The 18,478-nt window shown below is 47.4% G+C and overlaps 1 protein-coding gene across 1 annotated transcript in view; it reads right to left on the reverse strand.

Annotated features, from left to right (window-relative positions):
• Positions 1-1,823: 1,823 nt before the first annotated feature.
• LOC6542839 (mucin-5AC) overlaps positions 1,824-18,478 on the reverse strand; it is a 29,274-nt gene continuing 12,619 nt past the window's right edge. Inside the window, exons 2-3 of the mRNA XM_026978902.1 lie at positions 11,875-12,365; positions 1,824-8,497 (exon numbers count right to left, since the gene is read on the reverse strand). Coding sequence (XP_026834703.1) covers positions 2,392-8,497; positions 11,875-12,191 — 6,423 coding nt within the window. The 5' untranslated portion in view covers positions 12,192-12,365 and the 3' untranslated portion in view covers positions 1,824-2,391. The remainder of the gene's footprint in view (positions 8,498-11,874; positions 12,366-18,478) is intronic.

Genomic DNA, 18,478 nt, shown 5'->3' on the forward strand with positions numbered 1-18,478 from the left:
GCTACATGTGCAACATGCATATGGTTGTATGCTGTACTCCTGCTATAACCCATACCCTTGACTATATTGCGTTAATCTTTAGGCTTTTAGTAGTCTGGCAAGTTCCTATGAGTGAAAACCTTTTCTTCAGTGTGCTGATATGTATGGGGCTTGGGCTTGGGGGCGTCTCCGCTTTCTTTTGGCTGATACGTTTTGCGCCGTTGCTATCCTTCCCCGGGGGCAATCGTCAGCGATGGCTGAAGCCCAGACAAGAGATTTATGCGCTTGCCAAGCTGCAAGCAAGCAAACGGACAGCAATTAATTTGCATTCTGGTAATTAATTTTGCATTTCTCCAGTCCTCTTTTTTTGCTGCTGCTGTGTGTGTTTGTTTGCTCAACTAGCTTGCGTTTCTTTGGGTCCACGCAGAATGTCATTTGCCAAATTGCTGTTTGCGTTTTAAAGTCCTTAAATGTAATCAGCCGTGCGCCGAATGTGCCACTAAGAGAAACCTGTTGCTGGTGGTACAGGTAAATCAACCAGAATACTCGAAATTGCATCCCCTTGTTTAAAAGGTCTATTAATTATGCAGTTGGCTGGCAAACTCTGGTGCTGCACGCAGCCGACTGCTCCCAAAACACCGGAAACTTCCAGTGACAAAGACAGGAGCTTCCTAATTTTTACGTAAGACTCGTCACTGATGGTGGGCATACATTTTTGTAAGGAATGCTGTATTTAAAAGATTTGACTAACAGATACCCAGGTGATATTGCATATACCCCAAAATACACTATTCATTTCAGAATGTATATAAGATTCAAATGAATTAGATTATGTTTTAGATAAAAATTTTACTTGATTTACAAATTTAACAAGAGGTAACGCTGTAGTCGAGTTCCCTGACTATCATATACCGTTACTTAGCTAGTGTAAGTGCGTATGAAAAATTCCAACATTTTCTGGCATATCGATAAAAATTTAAATAAACAATTATAAAACGAAAAAAAACAAGACAGAACGCTATAGTCGAACTTTCTGACTAACAGATACCCGTTTCTCAGCTAGTGGGAGTGCGAACGAGAAAGTTCATCAATCATTTTTGCGTATAGAAAGAAATTGGCAAACAATATTTAAAATAAATAAAACAAATATTAAAAAGTGTGCCCGTGTGGGTTATGGGTGGCTTGTGGGCGTTGACAAAACTTTGAAGCACATCGATAGAAAGTGCACTTTCGTGACATTCGAGTCTGAAGTCGTGCCCCCATTGGATGCAGTAGGTCATTGAGGCACCACAATCGATTTGAATAGGAACACTTTGTTGTCAAGGCTGAGCTTGTTCGTTGGTTCGAACAGCCAAGCTTAGGCTGCTATTTTCGTTGTGTGATCTGTCCAGCTGATCCGCTTATCCAGGATCAAATCGAAAGGTAAATTTCTATCGGCTTGACAAAAATCTTGTTAAGTTTTTTTTCATTTTATTATTTTTTCCCCAATTTCTAGCGATATTCCAGAAAATGCTAAAATTTCTCGTTTGCACTTCCGCTAGCCGAGTAACGGGTATATGATAGTCGAGAAACTCGACTAAAACTAAGTTCCCTTCTTATTTATCTTACCGTCAATGTGAACGATCGCGGGGCTTCGGCGGAAGTTTGTAATACTTTACGCTATTGACGGAAGAGAAAAACTAGCTTAAAAACTTGGGTAAATGAGTATCTGATAATCGAGGCTCTCGACTACAACGTTCCCTATTGTAGTGAAGCAAGTTCACAATTAAGCTTTACAAGGTAAGGTCCACTGTTTACAGAAATATTCTCGCAAGACACTTGGCTATCACTATATATGGGAGTGCTTTTTAGGTAATATATATACTTTTTTATTAAGAGTTTTTATTTAGGCTTACATAATAGCATACATAACTTTTAGTTTGCGCATTTGTAAAGTTTATTTTACTAAATTACATTTGTTCAGTTGCCAAAACATTGATGCATTCCATGATTGCATTTGCATTTAATTTTCGATTGCGTTGGCAATCGCCGCCTACGTATTTGTTCAACATTTGTTTGCCAATCCGGCAATTTTTCAGTGAACAAAAAGGGCAATAAAAAGTGCAGCATATACAATGCCGCATCCGCGTTGTGTGCGGCAAATTAAATGCAAGCCGGAAAAATTGAAGATAAATTTACGCAAAGTGCATTTAAGTATTTAAGATATTTGATTTTGTTTTGGCAAATGCAACGTTTGCTGCACATCAATCTCGTATCGGACCAATCCATAGGATTCGGGACGCGGGATTAAGGCACAGCAAGCAGGGTTCATTAGAGATACAATTATCATTATGAGTACGGTATAAATTCACTAAGTCACATTCCAAGGTTTAACAAGAAAACGACACACACTTGCTTGTGAGTCTTTTAGCTTCACGGCAGCAGTCGGGGGTTAAAGCGCCCCATGAACAGAATCATACCCGTAGGGTTGTGGCGCACGAAGTACAAGAAGGGCTTGTCGAAGCGCAGTCGCGGTGCGTCAGGTACACGAGCCTGCCGTGGACGGAGTGGCAACGGCAGTTCCAGGTATTTCGGGTCCAGAAGATCGTCATAGAAGCCCCGTCCCAGTGCAGATTCCTGCACCAACGAGCCGAAGTCCACGACTCTCTCCGAAGAATCGAAATCATCGTCATCCGTGGCATCCACGTCCTTGTTTCGCTTGCGCAGTGGGGGCGCGGGGTACATTTCCACGTGGTGATGCTCCGAGATCTTCTCCTCGCCGCAGGTGCTGAACGTGTTGATCTGTATCATGTCGGAGAGGAAGATGTCGCGGTTTCCGGCGCCAGTTAGACCCCGCAGGTCGGCAAAGTCAGACTTAAAGAGACCGCGCAGCCCCATCTTTTGCAGACCCAGAGAAGCGTTAACGAAAGAGCGGTGTGAAAAGCGCGGCAGTTGCACCTCCATTCCTGGTCGATCCATAAGGGAGGTGAGCAACCTACGCCAAGCCTGCTTGTCGCTAAAGGCCGTCTCCCCTAGACTGCGCTCCAGGCGATCGAGGTTGTCCATCGGAGAAATGGAGCTCTGGTGCCCAGGCATTACATAGACTGTGCTAACTGTGTTTTGAACTCGACCGAAGGATACGACGGTGGCGTCCAGGTTGGGTTCGTAGCCCGCCAAGAAGCCGGAACGGTAGAGCACTGCTGGAATGGGCACGAGCCGGCGCTGGCGAACAGTGGGATGCACTTGGAAGAACATCTCTCCATCACGATCTGAGGTGGATCCATGCGAGCAGTCAGTCTGGAACAGATTGGCTGAGATAGTGGCCAATGGGCCGTTTACCCATACGCTATTGGTACGTAGATACTCAAGAACCTTCCCCATCGTGTGGCGTTTTACCAGCAGGTTCGTTCGACGTCTCACGATGTCGTTAACCACGTGGAAGTTAACCTCCTCAACATGTCCGGCGTAAAGTTGCTGGGTCTTCTCCTTAAAGAAGGGTAGAATTTTTCCGTTGGCCCTGTCGCTAAATATTTCACGCACAAAAGCCGCAGTCGCTATGTCGCTGTCCGTAGCTTGTTCCACTGAGTTGGTTATATTCTTGAAGATCAGGTGCGGATTGAAGGTCACCATGTCGTCCAATTTCAGGATCTCGTTCATCTCGCCAGAAGTACTACCGCGCGCGCCCAGGAAGACCATAGAAAGCATTGACGTGAGGGCAAACGGGGATATGACCAAACTCCTGGCGGAGCTGATTTTCTCCGAGGTTATAGCTCGCCAGTAGCTGAAGGCCAGCTCGTTGCAGAGGCGGGCGAAGGATTGCAGATCCTCATCCATCATCGCGGTGGAGGCCTCGAGCCCCTGAGAGGTTTCGGGACTTGGGTCTAGCTTTACGGGAGGTCGAGTTGATTGTGTGGAGCTGGCCATAAGATTGATTAGCAAAGGCGGCCGTTGGGAGGGCCGCTGCTGGTTGAGCATTGATTGACTATGGATCGGGACCTGGGGTTGGGAGGGGTCTGCCTTATTCGCATTGTAAGGTAGCACCTTTGGCGGTTGCATCTCCAGTTGGTTGTATCCCCCCATCAGCGAGGGTTGAACGTAGTAAGAAACTGGCTTTAAGGTGCTTAATCGCTTTGTTGTTGGTGGGGTGGTACTAGTAGTAGTTGTTGATCTAGCTGGGGCTTCCGTAGTGGACTTTTTGGTGGTGCTCGTCGCTATTGCTGTGCTGCTAGCCAGTACGGAAGTTATGTGGTAAGCTGCTTGATCATCCTCGTCTTCTTCATCCGCCTGTTCTACTGGCTGACTCTCGTAGTTAGTAAAGGGCAATTTCACCTTGTAGTTGTCCTCGTCGGATTCAGTTACGCTCTTATCCTCGCCGACTCCTTCGGAGTTGGGGTGCAGGGGCCTCACTACAGCCGCTGTCGTTTCGCCCAGCTTCACGTAGGGATCCTCATTGTCCAGCTGTATTTTCTGGGCACTTGTTATCGCACTGGGCTCCGCACTTTCAGCATCCTGTTCCTCCGAAATGGTAGCTGTAAGTTCGTCCGATATTTCTTCCATTGACTCGTCGTTCAGCTGCTGGGATTTCACTGTGCTCAGTTCGATTTTCTCAGTCACCTGCTCGGAGCTCAGCGACATGTCCGACTCTGAGGATGCCAAAGACATATCACCGGGAATTTCAGTGACCGGTAACTTATCCTCCTCCCGTTCCTCGCTGGGTGGAGACTGATACTCAGGCATCTGTTGAGCGGCATTGCTGGCGCTGACCTCCACAGCTGCAATTTGGGCTTCTTGCGGCTGTGGCTCTAAAAACTCATGCTTTTCCGTTGTTGATTGCTCTTCTACCTGGGCTTCTTGGTAAACAGTAGTTGGTAGTGTTGTCTCTTCTTCCACGTACTGCTGCGTTGTTGACCCAGGCTCTTCCGATGTTGAAGGCTTGGGCTCTATCTCCTTTTCTGGGATGTCAATGCTCTGCGTCTGCTGCTGCACGTTGTAATCATTTTGTAACAGCTCCGGCATTTCCTTTTCATTTTCACGGTTCGTGTTGCTTTCATGGATGTTGCCATAGCTGGTCGTTGGTTCTTCGCTGACGGAACCCTCCTCGCTAGAAGTGGTCTCCTGGGTGGGATCTTGTGGTTGAGGCTCGGTGGTTTCAACACTGTCAGCATCGGTGGTTTCCACATAAGGGACTTCTGTGGAAGTCTCCTCTAGCGCTGAAACGGTTTCCTGCACGACGGTCTCTAAAGTTGGTTGAACTTCAAGTCGTTCATTGGCAAAACCTTGCTGCTCCTCATCGTCGTCTTGCTGTTGCTGCGCATAAATCTGGGACAGCGACAAAATCGGAATCCGGTGGGTGCTCGTCTCTAAGGCCGTTGGACTTTCAGGCAAGGCTTCCGGATATGAGGATTCCGTCTTGAACGGGCCCGCGGTTGTTGTACTGTGCGTCTGCTGTATTGGGTATGCTTGATGAGGCTCCTCCGTTTTTTCTATGTTTGGCTGGAGCAAGAAGGAGGTATTCAGTTGGGCGAAATTGGTCAGGCGATTGGAATCGTCGGCTGGTTGGGCTTTTGGCGGGATCTTGTTTTGATCGATTTGAGTTATTTGCTGGATAACATCGGATATGAGGAATTCCAGCTCATCCTTCGTCTCGTTCGAATTTAAAGGAACATCTGAGACAAGAGAATTGCTGCCGTCAACTAACGTTGAGGCCACAGTGGCCGCCTGGGTTTGAAAATTGCCCATTGATATTTGGTCCGTGGGCCTAAGCATTTCCAGGTTGAGTTGCTGAACGAGGTCGGCGATCAGAGGGGTTACTTCGGTACTGTCAACTTCAGCGACTGTGCTGCCCTCCGAGACTGGAAGTCGAATAGTCTGTTCTGTGGTGCCACTCGCTGGAGCCACCTCCGCCTTCACTGCTTGGTCAGTGGGGTATGATTCGTTAATTTCTGATACGCTTTCGTAAGCTGGCTCTACGACAGACTTGTCGGTGCTTTCTTCCACTTGTGACATCTCTGTTGTAACTAGGAATTGTGTCTGTCCGGGCAACTCGGTGGTCTCCGTCTCCTCCTGTCTGTGATCAGTCTTTGTGTGCTGCAGTGGTTCCGGCACCCTTGTTACTGTAAAGTATTGTGGTCTAGCGGTGATCACAACTACAGGTGTTTGGTCCTCGTTTTCGTCCTCGAGGCTGCTGATAGTGGTCTCTGCTGGTTGCTGCTGGATTAGTGAGGACTCTGAGAATTCCTCATCTTCCTCGGAGAGCATCGTGGCCAGAGTACTGCCACCGTAGTGGGAAGTAAGCGTCTTATGGCTGGTTGGCTTGGTGGTTTTGGGCGTGGTAGTTGCTACAGGAGAACTTGAAGTCGCATCTGTTGAAGCTGGAGTGGTGCTGGAGATGACTGCTACTTTCTTCTTGTTGGCTAGAGCCTCCATCTCGAGTTTGCTCTCCGCACTTTCGTATTTCACGGGACCTGCACCGGAACCCTCTTCACCCTTGTCTGTAGTCGACAAGTCCTGGGTGAGTGACTGCACTATTTGATCCATGGAAAGAATCTGATCGGGCGAGAGCTGTGGAGCTGGCGATGGTGCGAGCTGCAGTTGCTGCTGCAGCTGCGCCAGCGAAGACAGCGGAGTTTTTTTCAGAGGCTTATGCTGCACTGGTGGCTGGAGGAGTAAAGTGGACACATTTTGGACGGCGTCATCGTTGTAGCTTGGCAGCGGATAAAACGGTTTGTACGTGGTGGTCGAGGAAGGAATTACATTAACTATGCCATAGGACTCGCTTTGTGGCTCCCCAGCCACCTTACTCGATTCAGTTGTGGTGCTATGAACTGGACGACCGAGTCCATGGTTGTGGTGCTGGGTTAGTGGACGGTTGGCAGGTTTGTTGTGCAACTTCTGATGGTGTAGTGCTGGGGGTATTGCCGTGGTCTTTGGCGGTGCAATGGTTGTTGTAGTAGGAACCGTGGCTGTTGTTGTGGGCGCCTCGGTGGTTGTTGTTGTATATGCCTCAGTTGATGTTGTGGGGGAAGCCTCTGTTGGATTCGTTGTTGTAGGCTCCGGTTCTGAAGTGGTGGTAACTGTACTTTCTGCCGGTGGCTCTGTAGTTTGCGGCTCAGGGCTTGTGGTCACTGGTTTGGCAGAGGTAGTTGTAGTGGCTTCTTCTGGCACTGGCGTTGTCGTAGTGGTAGATGTGGTACTTGTTGGTAAGGGTTTTTTGTGCGGCCTCTGCGGTCTGGAAGGCTTTTGAGTGCCTACAATCTGGGATCCACCCACTGCCTGGACCGGTGGCCTAGGCTTAGACGTTGGCTTGCGCTTCGGCTTGGAAGGCTTGGAGCTACCACCAGAAGTTCCTGTACCCGGTGTTCTAGTGGGCTTTCGTTTCTTCTTTTTGGGTGTGGTCGAGGGCGGTGCTTGCGTCGTTGTTGTCGTACTCTCTGTTGCTGGTGATACAGGCTCCTCCGGAGAGGGTGGCTGCGTTTCGGGCTCTGGAGCCGGTGTGGTTGTTGTCGTCGTCGTCGTTGACGTGGTGGTTGTCTTTCTTTTGATCTTCTGCTTCACGGCCTGGGATGTAGTTTCCGCTGTACCATCACCGTTAGGCTTTTTCACCCGGTGTGGCAGGATCGGCTTGCGCTGCACACTGGCCGGCTTCTTGGCTAGCTGGTTGGTAAGCACAACTTCGGTGGTGGAGGGGGCGCTGTTCGAAGAGGTGGGCGTGTGAATAATCTCTTGGTTGTTGTAAAATACCCTTCGTGTGGTTGTTTCTGGTCGCTCTGATGTGCTGCTCGGTTGCTTCTGGTAGATGGGCTGCATGTGCACGAGCTCAAAGTGTGGCATATTCGCGGCGACCTGCTGGTATTGCTGCATGCCCGTGTACACGGACTCCATTGGGTCCAGCTCCTCCTGCACCACCTGCGGAGTTACAGCGGTAGTGCTGGTAGTGGTAGTCGTCTTACGTTTTGTGCCCGGCTTGCGCTTCGCGGGCTTCGGCTTCTTTGTGGCCATCGTTGTTACTGGCGGCGTCTTGTTGGGCGTTTCCAGAAGTTCCGACTCGGGTGTCATCACAATTTGCTGTGGACGCTGCTGAGGGAAAATGTCCCCGCCAGTGTTGCCGAAAATGGCGGGCAATATGAGTGACCAGGAAGAGGAGACGTCGGGAGTGTCCAACAGAGGTGGAAGCAGTTCCCCGGAGCTGTTCTTTGCTGAGCTAGAGGCCATCTCCTTGTTCAAGACATTTTGCACACTGTTCACTATGTCTTGGACATTTTTGTCGGGATGACTCTCAGCCAGCGGAGCCGGATGGATTATCGACGGTCCTTCGCCGTCGCCGTTAGCAACGATGCTCTGAATCTCCTCCATGGTCATCAACCGCTTGACTAGCTCGCCGTGCTCGTCGAACGTGTAGAATTCGTAGCGGTCTGGGTTAAGGAGAACGATTGGACTGGCCACTTGCAATGACGGCTGCGGTTTGGGAACTTTGTGTCCAAGAGCATCTGTGAATTGCGGCTCATTTCCATCGAGAACCACGGACACTGAAGGGTTCGCACTGAAAAGACAGGGGATTTAGAAAATATTGTAGTCGAGTTTTTTTTATTTTGTTAAGAATGGAATCAGGCTATTGGATAAAAAAAAATGTGGGACTTTTAATCGTTAACGAAAATCCTATCTAGAAAATCAATCTTAAAAATAACATATCAATAACATAACATTCTTAGAGGTTCACCTTTAATTATATTTAAATAAAACCAAAATACCTCTTAAAGAGGTAAAAACAAGAGAGAATGCTATAGTCGTTACTTAGCTAGTGGAAGTGCGAACGAAAAATTTCAACATTTTCTGGAAATTGGTAGAAATTGGGGAAAAAAAAAAATAAAATAGAAGGGGCAAAAAGATTTTTTGCAAGTCGATAGAAATTTACATGAATAATATTTAAACATATCAAAACATTTTTTAAAAATGTGGCCGTATTGGGCGGTTTGTGATGGTAGAGTTGGCGTGGCAAGAAAAATGTTTGGCAAATCGATAGAAATTTACAGAACAAGAAATTTAACAATAAAACAAGATAGAATGATATAGACGAGTTCCTCAACTACCCGTTACTCATCTAGTAGAAGTGCAAATGAGAAATTTCAACCTTTTCTGGAAAGAAATTTCTGGTAGAAATTGGAAAAAAACAAATAAAAAAAAAAACTTAAAAAATTTTTAAAAGTGCATGAGAGTTTTGTGCGCGTTGGAGTGGGCGTGGGAATAATCTTTTTGGCAAATCTTTAGAAAATTACAAGATATATAAAAAAGTGAAAAAATATCACATTTTTCAAAAGTATGGGCGTGACAGTGTTGGGCGGTTTCTGGGCGTAAGAGTGGGCGTGGCAACAAGTTTTTTGAGAAATCTATCGAAATTTATGAGATTTATAAAACAGTGAAAAAATATCACAACATTTTTCAAAAGGCCGTGAAAGTTTGGTGCGGTTTGTGGGCGTTAGAGTCTCTGTAATCTGCATACATAATCTCAACATTGTAGCTTTTATAGTTCCTGAGATCTCGACGTTCATACGGACGGACAGAGATACGGACGTAAAGACGGACATGGCCAGGTCGACTAAGCTATTGATCCTGATCAAGAAATGATTCCTTCTGTCTGTTACTTATCTATCTAAACAATTTTTATTTGGCTTCCTTTATCAAAAGTTGATTTGCCTTCTAAAGCGTTTCCATTAAATCTTCTTGAATCAGAAAATTTAAAATATTGTTTTTCTTAGTTCAAAAAATATCGTTTTTGTTACAAAATGGTGTATAAAAATGTTTGTACATATATTGAAGTTGAGTTACTAGTTACTAGTTGAGTAAAAGAGTATACTAGATTCGTTGAAAAGTATTTAAAGGCTTAGAAGGAAGCGTTTCCTTGCCATATAAAGTATACATTTAAAGGATAATCAGGGTCAATAGCGGAGTCGAATAAGTTGAGATTAAGCACGCAGCTTTCAAGGATAGTGACGTTTTCTTATTTATTTTCAAATTTTTTTAAAATTTTTAAAATTGTTTGTTAGTTTTTGTAAATTTTTTTCGATTGACCAGAAAATGTTCAAATATTTCGATCGGGGGCTTGGCGATATTTGATTGTTAATATTACGATTTTAAAAGATTTCAACATTCGATTTTTTCGATATTCATTCTCTTTCCTACCCGTCTGTCATCAACTAAGCGCTGCTGCACATTGTACTTAGTTGCCTGAAAGATTCGATGTATGAAGCTGTTTTTCCCAGTAGTGTTGCATACTTGGCGGCGCAACGCTGGCATTTTAATGGAAATTGAAAACTATGCAATAGTTGGAGAAAGTCACGCAGTCAGCCAGCCCCCCTCCATCTGAAGCAACTGCATCTGTATCCCCATCTGCATTTGTGCAGCGCTTAATGGAAATATCTCGGCACACAGTACGGTTTACATATGTTAGGTGGCGTCTGTGAGTGGGTCTGTATGATATGAGTATGCAAGTAATTCCGCTTGTGGCATGAGCACATCATTAACATTTAAGCACGTGAGTCGAAGCGTGCTTAGTCATATGCAGCTGCAACACACATGCTATATATAGACACACACACATATATCCATATGCCACATGCCATAAACCGGGTCTGATGCCTCGTCAAAATCATCAGCGCGGTGGAAGGCAAATCCGTTCATGCGAATATTAAGTGCAGAAATGTGTTGCAATGGGATTAGGACGAAAATATTCGGTAGCATTTAAGTGAATTTTCCACTGCATCCCAACGATTTGCAGCTTAGTCCGATTTGGCCTTTGGGGCAAATATAAATGATTTATTGACTTATTTCCAATTTAATTTTTAGGTAAGCATTGCTGGTCAAGTGACGTTCTATGGCACAAGACCCAAAGAATGTCAAGCGCACGGATCGGATTTAATTGGAATCCAGAGGGCACAGCACAATCAAAAATGCATGTAAATACAAGTATTGCAGTTGCGCCTGACTGCATTTGCTAGTTGCCAGCACGGAGCTGCGAGTCATCATTGTCACTATCATCGTTATCACCATCACAGGCAACTGCTCCCAGTCATTACCTCGGTGGGCAGGAAGAAAGGGGGACGAACGCTGGCTGCGAACTTGTTTCCGCGTAGAATAATATACTTAACCCGTAACCCGTTAATATGGACGTCTTTGGGCCCGTTGAGCTGTTGTCCAGCGTTCATTCTATCGCTACAAATTAATGGTAATCCGCTTTTGGGCCTACTTCAATAACATCGCGCCCACATAAGCCCAATTGATTAGCATTGATTTAAAGTTAATGAGCACTTCATTTGGACAGGGTTGTCTGGCCCTCTATTGCAGCCCACCCTGCCACCTTTGCCACCTTTGCTACCTACCACCTTCGAACCAACGCCAACTCAATGGGATTCCAAACGCGTGCCACAAAGTATGCTACGCTTTCCTGCCCGCTCCAGGAGCTTTGCGGCCGCAGAGCAAATTAATTAAAAATACTAAGGCGAGGGCCCAGCCTGACCAACCCACGCTCTTCAATCGGAACGGCAGCTACAACAAAGCAGAAATTCTATTTCAATTAGTGGCAAAAATTGCAAAAAGCTGTGCAAACAAAAGATTTTCCTTAGCAACAGCAACACCGATAGAAACAGCAAACAAAGGGCAAGAAAAAATAGAAGTGGAAGTGGAAAATTGCCCACCCTGCTCCACAGAAAATAATAAGATTGGAGATTAGAAACAATATAATCTAGCTTGATCTAATAATATTTGGGATTATTTCTTTCACTTTTTTCGGAAAGCGAATCTATTTATTATTTATATTATGTGAGTCGGATATTTAACCGAAGTGATTTTAGCAGATAGATGTAAAAAGTTCAGTGTTGATTCCTTAATTCTGATGAGCAGTACAAAACTCGTGTGTGTACTCACGTGGAACCTATGACTTTCTTTGATGACTCTGTCGTCTCCTCGTGCCGGACATCGGATGTGGTTGCGGATGTGGATGTGGATGTGGCCAGGGAATGCTTGGAACTTTCTTCCTGTTCCGGAAGGGGCGAGTCATAGACGAATGCGGGCTGCAGGTGCGGACTGGCGGAGTGGCTCCGCTGACTGGACGTCGACGAGGTGGTCATATAGGTGACCAGCGCCGGCGGTGCCTGGCTGTTTGGATAGCCCAGAATGCCGGGGGTGGCCAAGGGTAGCACGGCCCAGAGCCAAAGCGCTGGAAAAGTGCGCGGTGGACGCATTGTGAGTGGCGAGGTCCTCGCGCGGAGCGGGCGTTTGTTTGTGCTTCAGCCTCGTTCTAATCTTAAAATGGCTTTCCTCTTCCTGTTTCTGCGCTCGAGAGGTCAGGACCTTTGGCTCACTGAATCCGATTGGTGCTTAGTGTCGAAGGACGCTGCATAAACATCAAGAAAAAGCTGCAAAGTGGAATAAAAAACTAATTAATGAAATGTTAATGAAGGCGAGCGAAAGAATGCCGTGGAAAATTTGCATTAAACGCGGGCATCCTTAAAGAAACTGCGAAACCTTAAACGCTCCAGCGGCGCTGCAGGAGGTGCATTGTGGATGCGTCTCGCTTTTAGGCCCTATCATAATCAGGCGTCCTGGCAGCAGGCAAATTGCCAAGCACCTGAAACCTGGCACGCTAATGCGCCTGTAATTATGCTAATAATAACGAGCAGCCACATGAGGCGAGTGGGTGAAGTAATGCCATTGAAGTCGGCGTCTTTGCAGTAAAGCATGCTTTCAGGGCCGTGGTCTAAGTGCCTGGCAATTTGGCCTTAAGCCTGGCAGTGTGATAGCACTGCCTGCCAAAAATGGACGCATTGCGGGTGCATTGCGGAATGCACATACTGGTACCTGGCGGAAATTAGAGATTCGCAATATATTAGAGCGACGCTCAAACTTGGAGTCGGGAGGCCCTGGCCATTTCCGCCGCTACCGGCACGGGGGAAATGACTTTATTTTTATCTAGCAACCTCTTTTTGCTCTCTGCTTTCTCGCTCCTGTCGCTTTCCCCTCCTGTCCGCGCTGTCTGTCACTTGCTATCAGCTTCAAAAATCTGTGTCAATGCTTGGCAGCCATTTTGACAGTTTTCCTGCTCTGCGCTGTGGCACTAAGCCTCCTCCGTAAGCGTATGTGTGATAACACAAATGAATCGACAATGGCGCGACACGAGGGAAACAACAAACAGACAATATGTTAATAAGCACAACGGCCAACAGCAGCAGCGGAGTCGAAGAATGCGCTGACAACTTAAAGCCCATGCTGTCAAAATGTTAGCTAACAGAAACGAATGCCGCCACCCTCGCACACACACGCACACACACGCACACACCCACTGACAAATAAACGCACTGACACACACACACGCACTTCCATCCCCCACGACCCTTGTCCTTGTGAGCCCGACAAGTTGTGCCACATCACGTATGCGCACCGAAACAGGCGATGAAACCAAGTCATATACAGCAGATAGCCAAACAATTCCTGGCCAATGTGGAAAAAATCGGGTATAAATACCCGGCCTGCCCATAAAAGTATGCTCGCTGACTGGTTGCCATCGGCATAGGCACTTTTAGTGCTATTTTTGATTTTCTCCGTTGGTTTCAGGGCCGGCGAGCAGCGGGGTATGCTCGCACTCGCACAAGCGAATTAACATAAATTGGGCGTAAAATATTTCGAAATAGTGCCGACGTTCGCCACGAAGGGCTCGTCACGGCCATAAGTTGGCAATTGATTTGTAGCGGAAAATAACGATTGTCAGTGCCGAAAGCGGGTGACATTGAAATGTAAATGAAATGCCACTCCGCAGAGTGGCTCACCCTTTGGGAGGAGCTGCCTCCGAGAAGTTAAGCGAGGTGAGGTGCCAGAACAGATTGGTCGGACGTCCATTGTCTGGGTCGACAATGATGGCGAGTGACATGACAAGTGGTCGACAAACACAAAGAAAGCGCCGCACACAAGCATTAAAAGCTGAAGAAGTGCGCCTGTTCAGGACCCAATCCTGCAGGCTGGCCAAGATTGAACCTGACAGCTGTAGAGACAAGCAAACGAATCGAAACGAGAGGAAATGAGACCGCACACGTACTGGACGTTTGTTTAAACAAATCACTCCAAAATGTCCGTGTATTGGGGCCAGAGCAGCCGAAAAGGTGTAACATATGCAAATAGTACCTGGTGGGGGACTGACAATAAATCAAACGGCAAAAGGTGTATTTAGCCACATGGCATTCTGGGTCATTTAGCTGGTTGACATGTTTTCAATTACTTCTCTGTCAGATTTATTCTCCTATTTTAGCCGTAAGAAATTACGGTTATGGCATTAAAATTCAAGTTACTAATGTATAGGTACCATGTTCCTATATCTTGAATTGGTTTTAGTGCTCAGCATCAACCACAAATAAAATGGACAAGCGCCGAGCTAATCACACCAAAACTGGACCTGAGTGTGTGGGAATGTGGTATAAAGTTGAGAAGAGTTTGCGAAACTTGCAAAGCGATCATCGAAAATGTGTCACGTTCCGTTGGTTTGTCGAAAATTAAGATTTTCCACCAAGGCGAAAGTTTTCTTGTTTCGGTTTGTTTTTCCTTGTTAGCCGTTGATTTGCTATTGCATTTACTGTACACACAGCCGGACTGTCGAGCAATCAGCAGGAAATGAAAGCCAGTCGCATTTATTCCCCAGCGCTTAGTCAAGGTCATAGTCATCTTGAAGTGCATAATTTGGAGCAATCACGGACGAATGGCCCCACTCGAAATGTCAGTAATCTGTGGAGTCCGATTTCTGTTCCATCGGTTTTCCTTGTCAGGAAACGCAGCCAAGTGTTGGCCGACATTTACACGCTGCTTTCGACTGATGTTGCTTGGCCTTTGTCTTAAGCAATCCCGTCGCCTCCAGCCCCGACTGCTTGCTCCAGGATCCTCCAGAGCTGGTACTTTCACACTTTTACAACATCGCGGGTGCTGCTAAGGGTTGGTGTGCACTACGCTAACAGAACTTTATCGCTCTGATTCCGTTTCCGTTTCCGTTTCCTCTGCGTTACGTATACGTTCCCGAGTCCCCGGATCCCCGAGCGTCGTCCCACGATGCTCATAAGATGTAATTTCAGTCGCTGACCCTGACGTTCGCCCAGCTTGAAAAGTTTCCTTCTCGTGGCCAGTAGGTACATCTGATTTTATTTATTTATTTCGATTTGCGCTTTTCTTTCGCGGGAGAACCAAACTCACCCGGCCATTGTTCTTGGGTCCTGTGCGACGAAACCATTTCCTTCCTCCGGCCCACAGTGGGTAAAACTGCTGTGATTTTCCGAATTAATTGTTTAACCTGCTCATTGACCTCGTCACCCCTGGACTGCACAAAACACAAACTATATTAAGCGTGTAAGTCTCTTTGGCACATTTTCCCAATTTATAGCTCGCTCCACTCATCGGCCCACTGTGTAGTTATGGCCTTTCCTGCAGTACAGCTGCTGGCAGTTGAGCGCCTCTGGCCGGCTAATGTGCATTTTATTTTCCGCCCCGCTGTCCCCGCCAGCAGAGCTCAGTCGATTCATTGGCCATTTACTGACTGCCAGCACCACATCCGCACAGGTTCTGCTTTGGCATGTGCATGACATATATTGTTTTGGAAAAGATTTCGCACACCGCAGGAGCTCGATGCTATGCTCGGCATTCCATTCCCATCACGTACATATCTCGCTATGCCAATCTTCATTTGGCTATGAAACTTTTCAGCTGCCATGCCCATACCCCTTATCTCCATTCTGATATTCTGCGCTCTGGCTGTTATTGTTTGCGCGGATCGAATTTTGAGAGGACGTAGGTGGACCAATCTTAGTGCCGCCAATGCCAAGACTGCAGACAAAGGCTGAGGTAGAATCTGTCTGTCACTGGCACGCCGCTTCACTATAAATAAATCCCTGCGCCGGGACCCGAAGCTCCTTTTGGCTTTATAGTTCTTCAAGTTTCTGCGGCTCAACAACAATTGCCTGGCCTCACATTATCCCACTTCGCACGTGTAGCTCATCGGGCTTAAGACCTCCCGCCCATTGTCGTCGTCGGGCTCCAGTCTATTGAAAGGCTCTGTCCCACAGATGGCTTCGATCCCAGTCCGGACACGTTTTTGTTCCTGCTGCCGGGATGTCCGGCACACTGGTTGTCCGGTTCGCTGCTCTGTCGGTCAGCTGCGCCAAGTGCCAAAGTTATGGTGCTGAGGCGTGAGCGGGATTAGGACACGTGGGTCCGTGGCCACCGGACCATTCCGCTAGCAGTACACCGCTCTTGCATTAATTAGAAGGACCTTTAGGCCTTCGCGCGACGCACTCGTGATTTGTGACTGCAACCCGATGTTGCAACAGCGCTCAACTTGCAGCCACGCATTAAGCGACAGGCTGCGTTCTGATTGCCGCAATTTATAAAATGGCGCGTGCTTGCCGCGCATCGCAGTCGCCCAGGCGTGCGTCTTGGGGCCAGGCCACAGTAAGCCCCCGCTAACGACAACCGGGCACAGTCGCGCATTGAGTAACAACGTTAAAGCGCGGCCAACAGCTTTAAACTGTGAATAAATCGCTTCAAATTAAGTAGTACGGCAAACAGCGATGCAGCTTTGCTTCCTGCAGCGCTCGCGGTCGCATATTTATTCAGATTGCAATTGATAAAGGCTTAAATGAGAGCGGCGGTGAGGCCGCAAACAAACGACAGGCCGTACTTAATCCATTATGCAATCGCCTGCCATTATCACATTTGTAATATATTTATTGTAGCGCACTTACACTGCTTTCGCTGGCCATGCCCAATAATTTACGCCTTAAAGCCGCACTGAGTTGGGTGCGCTGTCATAATTATTCTCACTTTAACGTGGCCCGTCGATGGGAGTGCCTGGTAGTTCTGCTGGTAACTAGCGTGTCCTTTTGGCCCCCGCCTTTGTATTCCACATGAGCAACCCTTTGCGCTTGGCCACTTCGTCCCGGGCTGTGACACATGGAAATGCCGGGTCCGAGAAACCCGTTGTCCGAAAGGAAACGAATCTCCCCGCACACACTTTGATTGCGCACAAATTTTGCACAACAGCAAATTTTCAATTTATAATCAAAAACAAGCTGGGAGGAGCATCGGGTTGCCTGCGCCTGGCTGTGGCTGATTAGTATGAACACGAGCCCAACCCGTGAGGGGTTCATCCGCTCACCACCCGCAACCTTGGCACATTCAATCATCAGGCATTCAAGCATTCAAGCATTCAAGCATTCATTCATTCATTCCCGGACTTTATAGTCAACAAACTGTAAAAAAGGGACCTTGAAAGGTGCACAAAATCCTTTTACACTGCTTCGTACAAATGGCGTCATATCCTTTCATGCCCAACTGAGTTTCTTCTGGTCAGTGTTGGTCTGGTGGCTTCCATCGCACTCCGCCGCTCTCCCGGAAAGCTTGCTTTGGGGTATGTGAATGGGTTAAGCTCCCATGAGTAAGTTTGAACCGAGGGTTTCCTCTTTCCCTTTGAGCTTATCCCAACACTCGTCCATTGGCTTTTTTTGCCGCCCGCTGCGTCACTCTCTGAATGACGATGGAGCACACGGGCGTCACCCCCATGTTGGCCGTATCCGTGTTCTTTTGAGTTATGACTCGCACAATCACTTGTCCCGCTTTATCAGCCCGGCCTAATTGCCGAGCTTTCAAGCCCGGCTTGGCCGTAGTGCGAAGGTCCAGGACTGATTAGTGCCCGCAGTGTGTCAGTTATTTCCAGTGCATTAGTCATGTTAATTAACCCTGGGCGAGGGCTTTTCATAATCCAGTTGCCCGAATTACATTACGCTGTGCCCAAGCCCAAGATGAGTTAAATCTATTATTTAACTGCATTTTAGATTCACCAACGAAAGTGTGCGGCGCTAGGCCCAAGTCCGCCAGTCAGGATAGACATTCTCGGAAGGATACACACTCAATCTGTGTGCCTGCCCAGAGGAGCACCAACCTGAGGTCCATGGGCTATCTGGAGGCAAATCCAAATGCGGAGCACCCACCGGCCAAAGGCGCTAACTACGGGAATATAAACATGAGCACATTTTTCATGTGGACTGCTGGAGCAGCTCCTGCAAGTGGGTCCTGCGTGGGCCTCAGATAAGATTCCATGTGCTGTCACAACTGGTGCTGCCACGCCTTCGTTCCCGTCCTGCGTTTCAGTTGCAGATGGAGGCAGGGAAGCTGTGCTGCTACCCGGAGGAACTGGGGCTCACTTTTTGTCTCACTTTACTCGGGGACAGATAAGCGCAGGCTACGAAGGACGCTAAATGTGTGGACAGTTATGAAGATTTGTGGTGTAGTCGTGTGCATGGCACAGACCAGGCAGCGATATGATGGGAATGATAGGTTGGGCCGGCTGGGCAGATACCCTATATTCAGTGAGTTATTGACCTCGTAGGTGTGTTATTACAAGCAAAGCGAGCAGAGATTGTGCGGAATATATTGAATTCATTGCGTATCTAGAGTTTTTCCGGCTCGGTAAGCCGCACTCCCTTCCGCTGGCTGCGACGGA

This window comes from Drosophila erecta, unplaced genomic scaffold (genome assembly GCF_003286155.1).
Source record: "Drosophila erecta strain 14021-0224.00,06,07 unplaced genomic scaffold, DereRS2 tig00000055-arrow-pilon, whole genome shotgun sequence".
NCBI lineage: Eukaryota > Metazoa > Arthropoda > Insecta > Diptera > Drosophilidae > Drosophila > Drosophila erecta.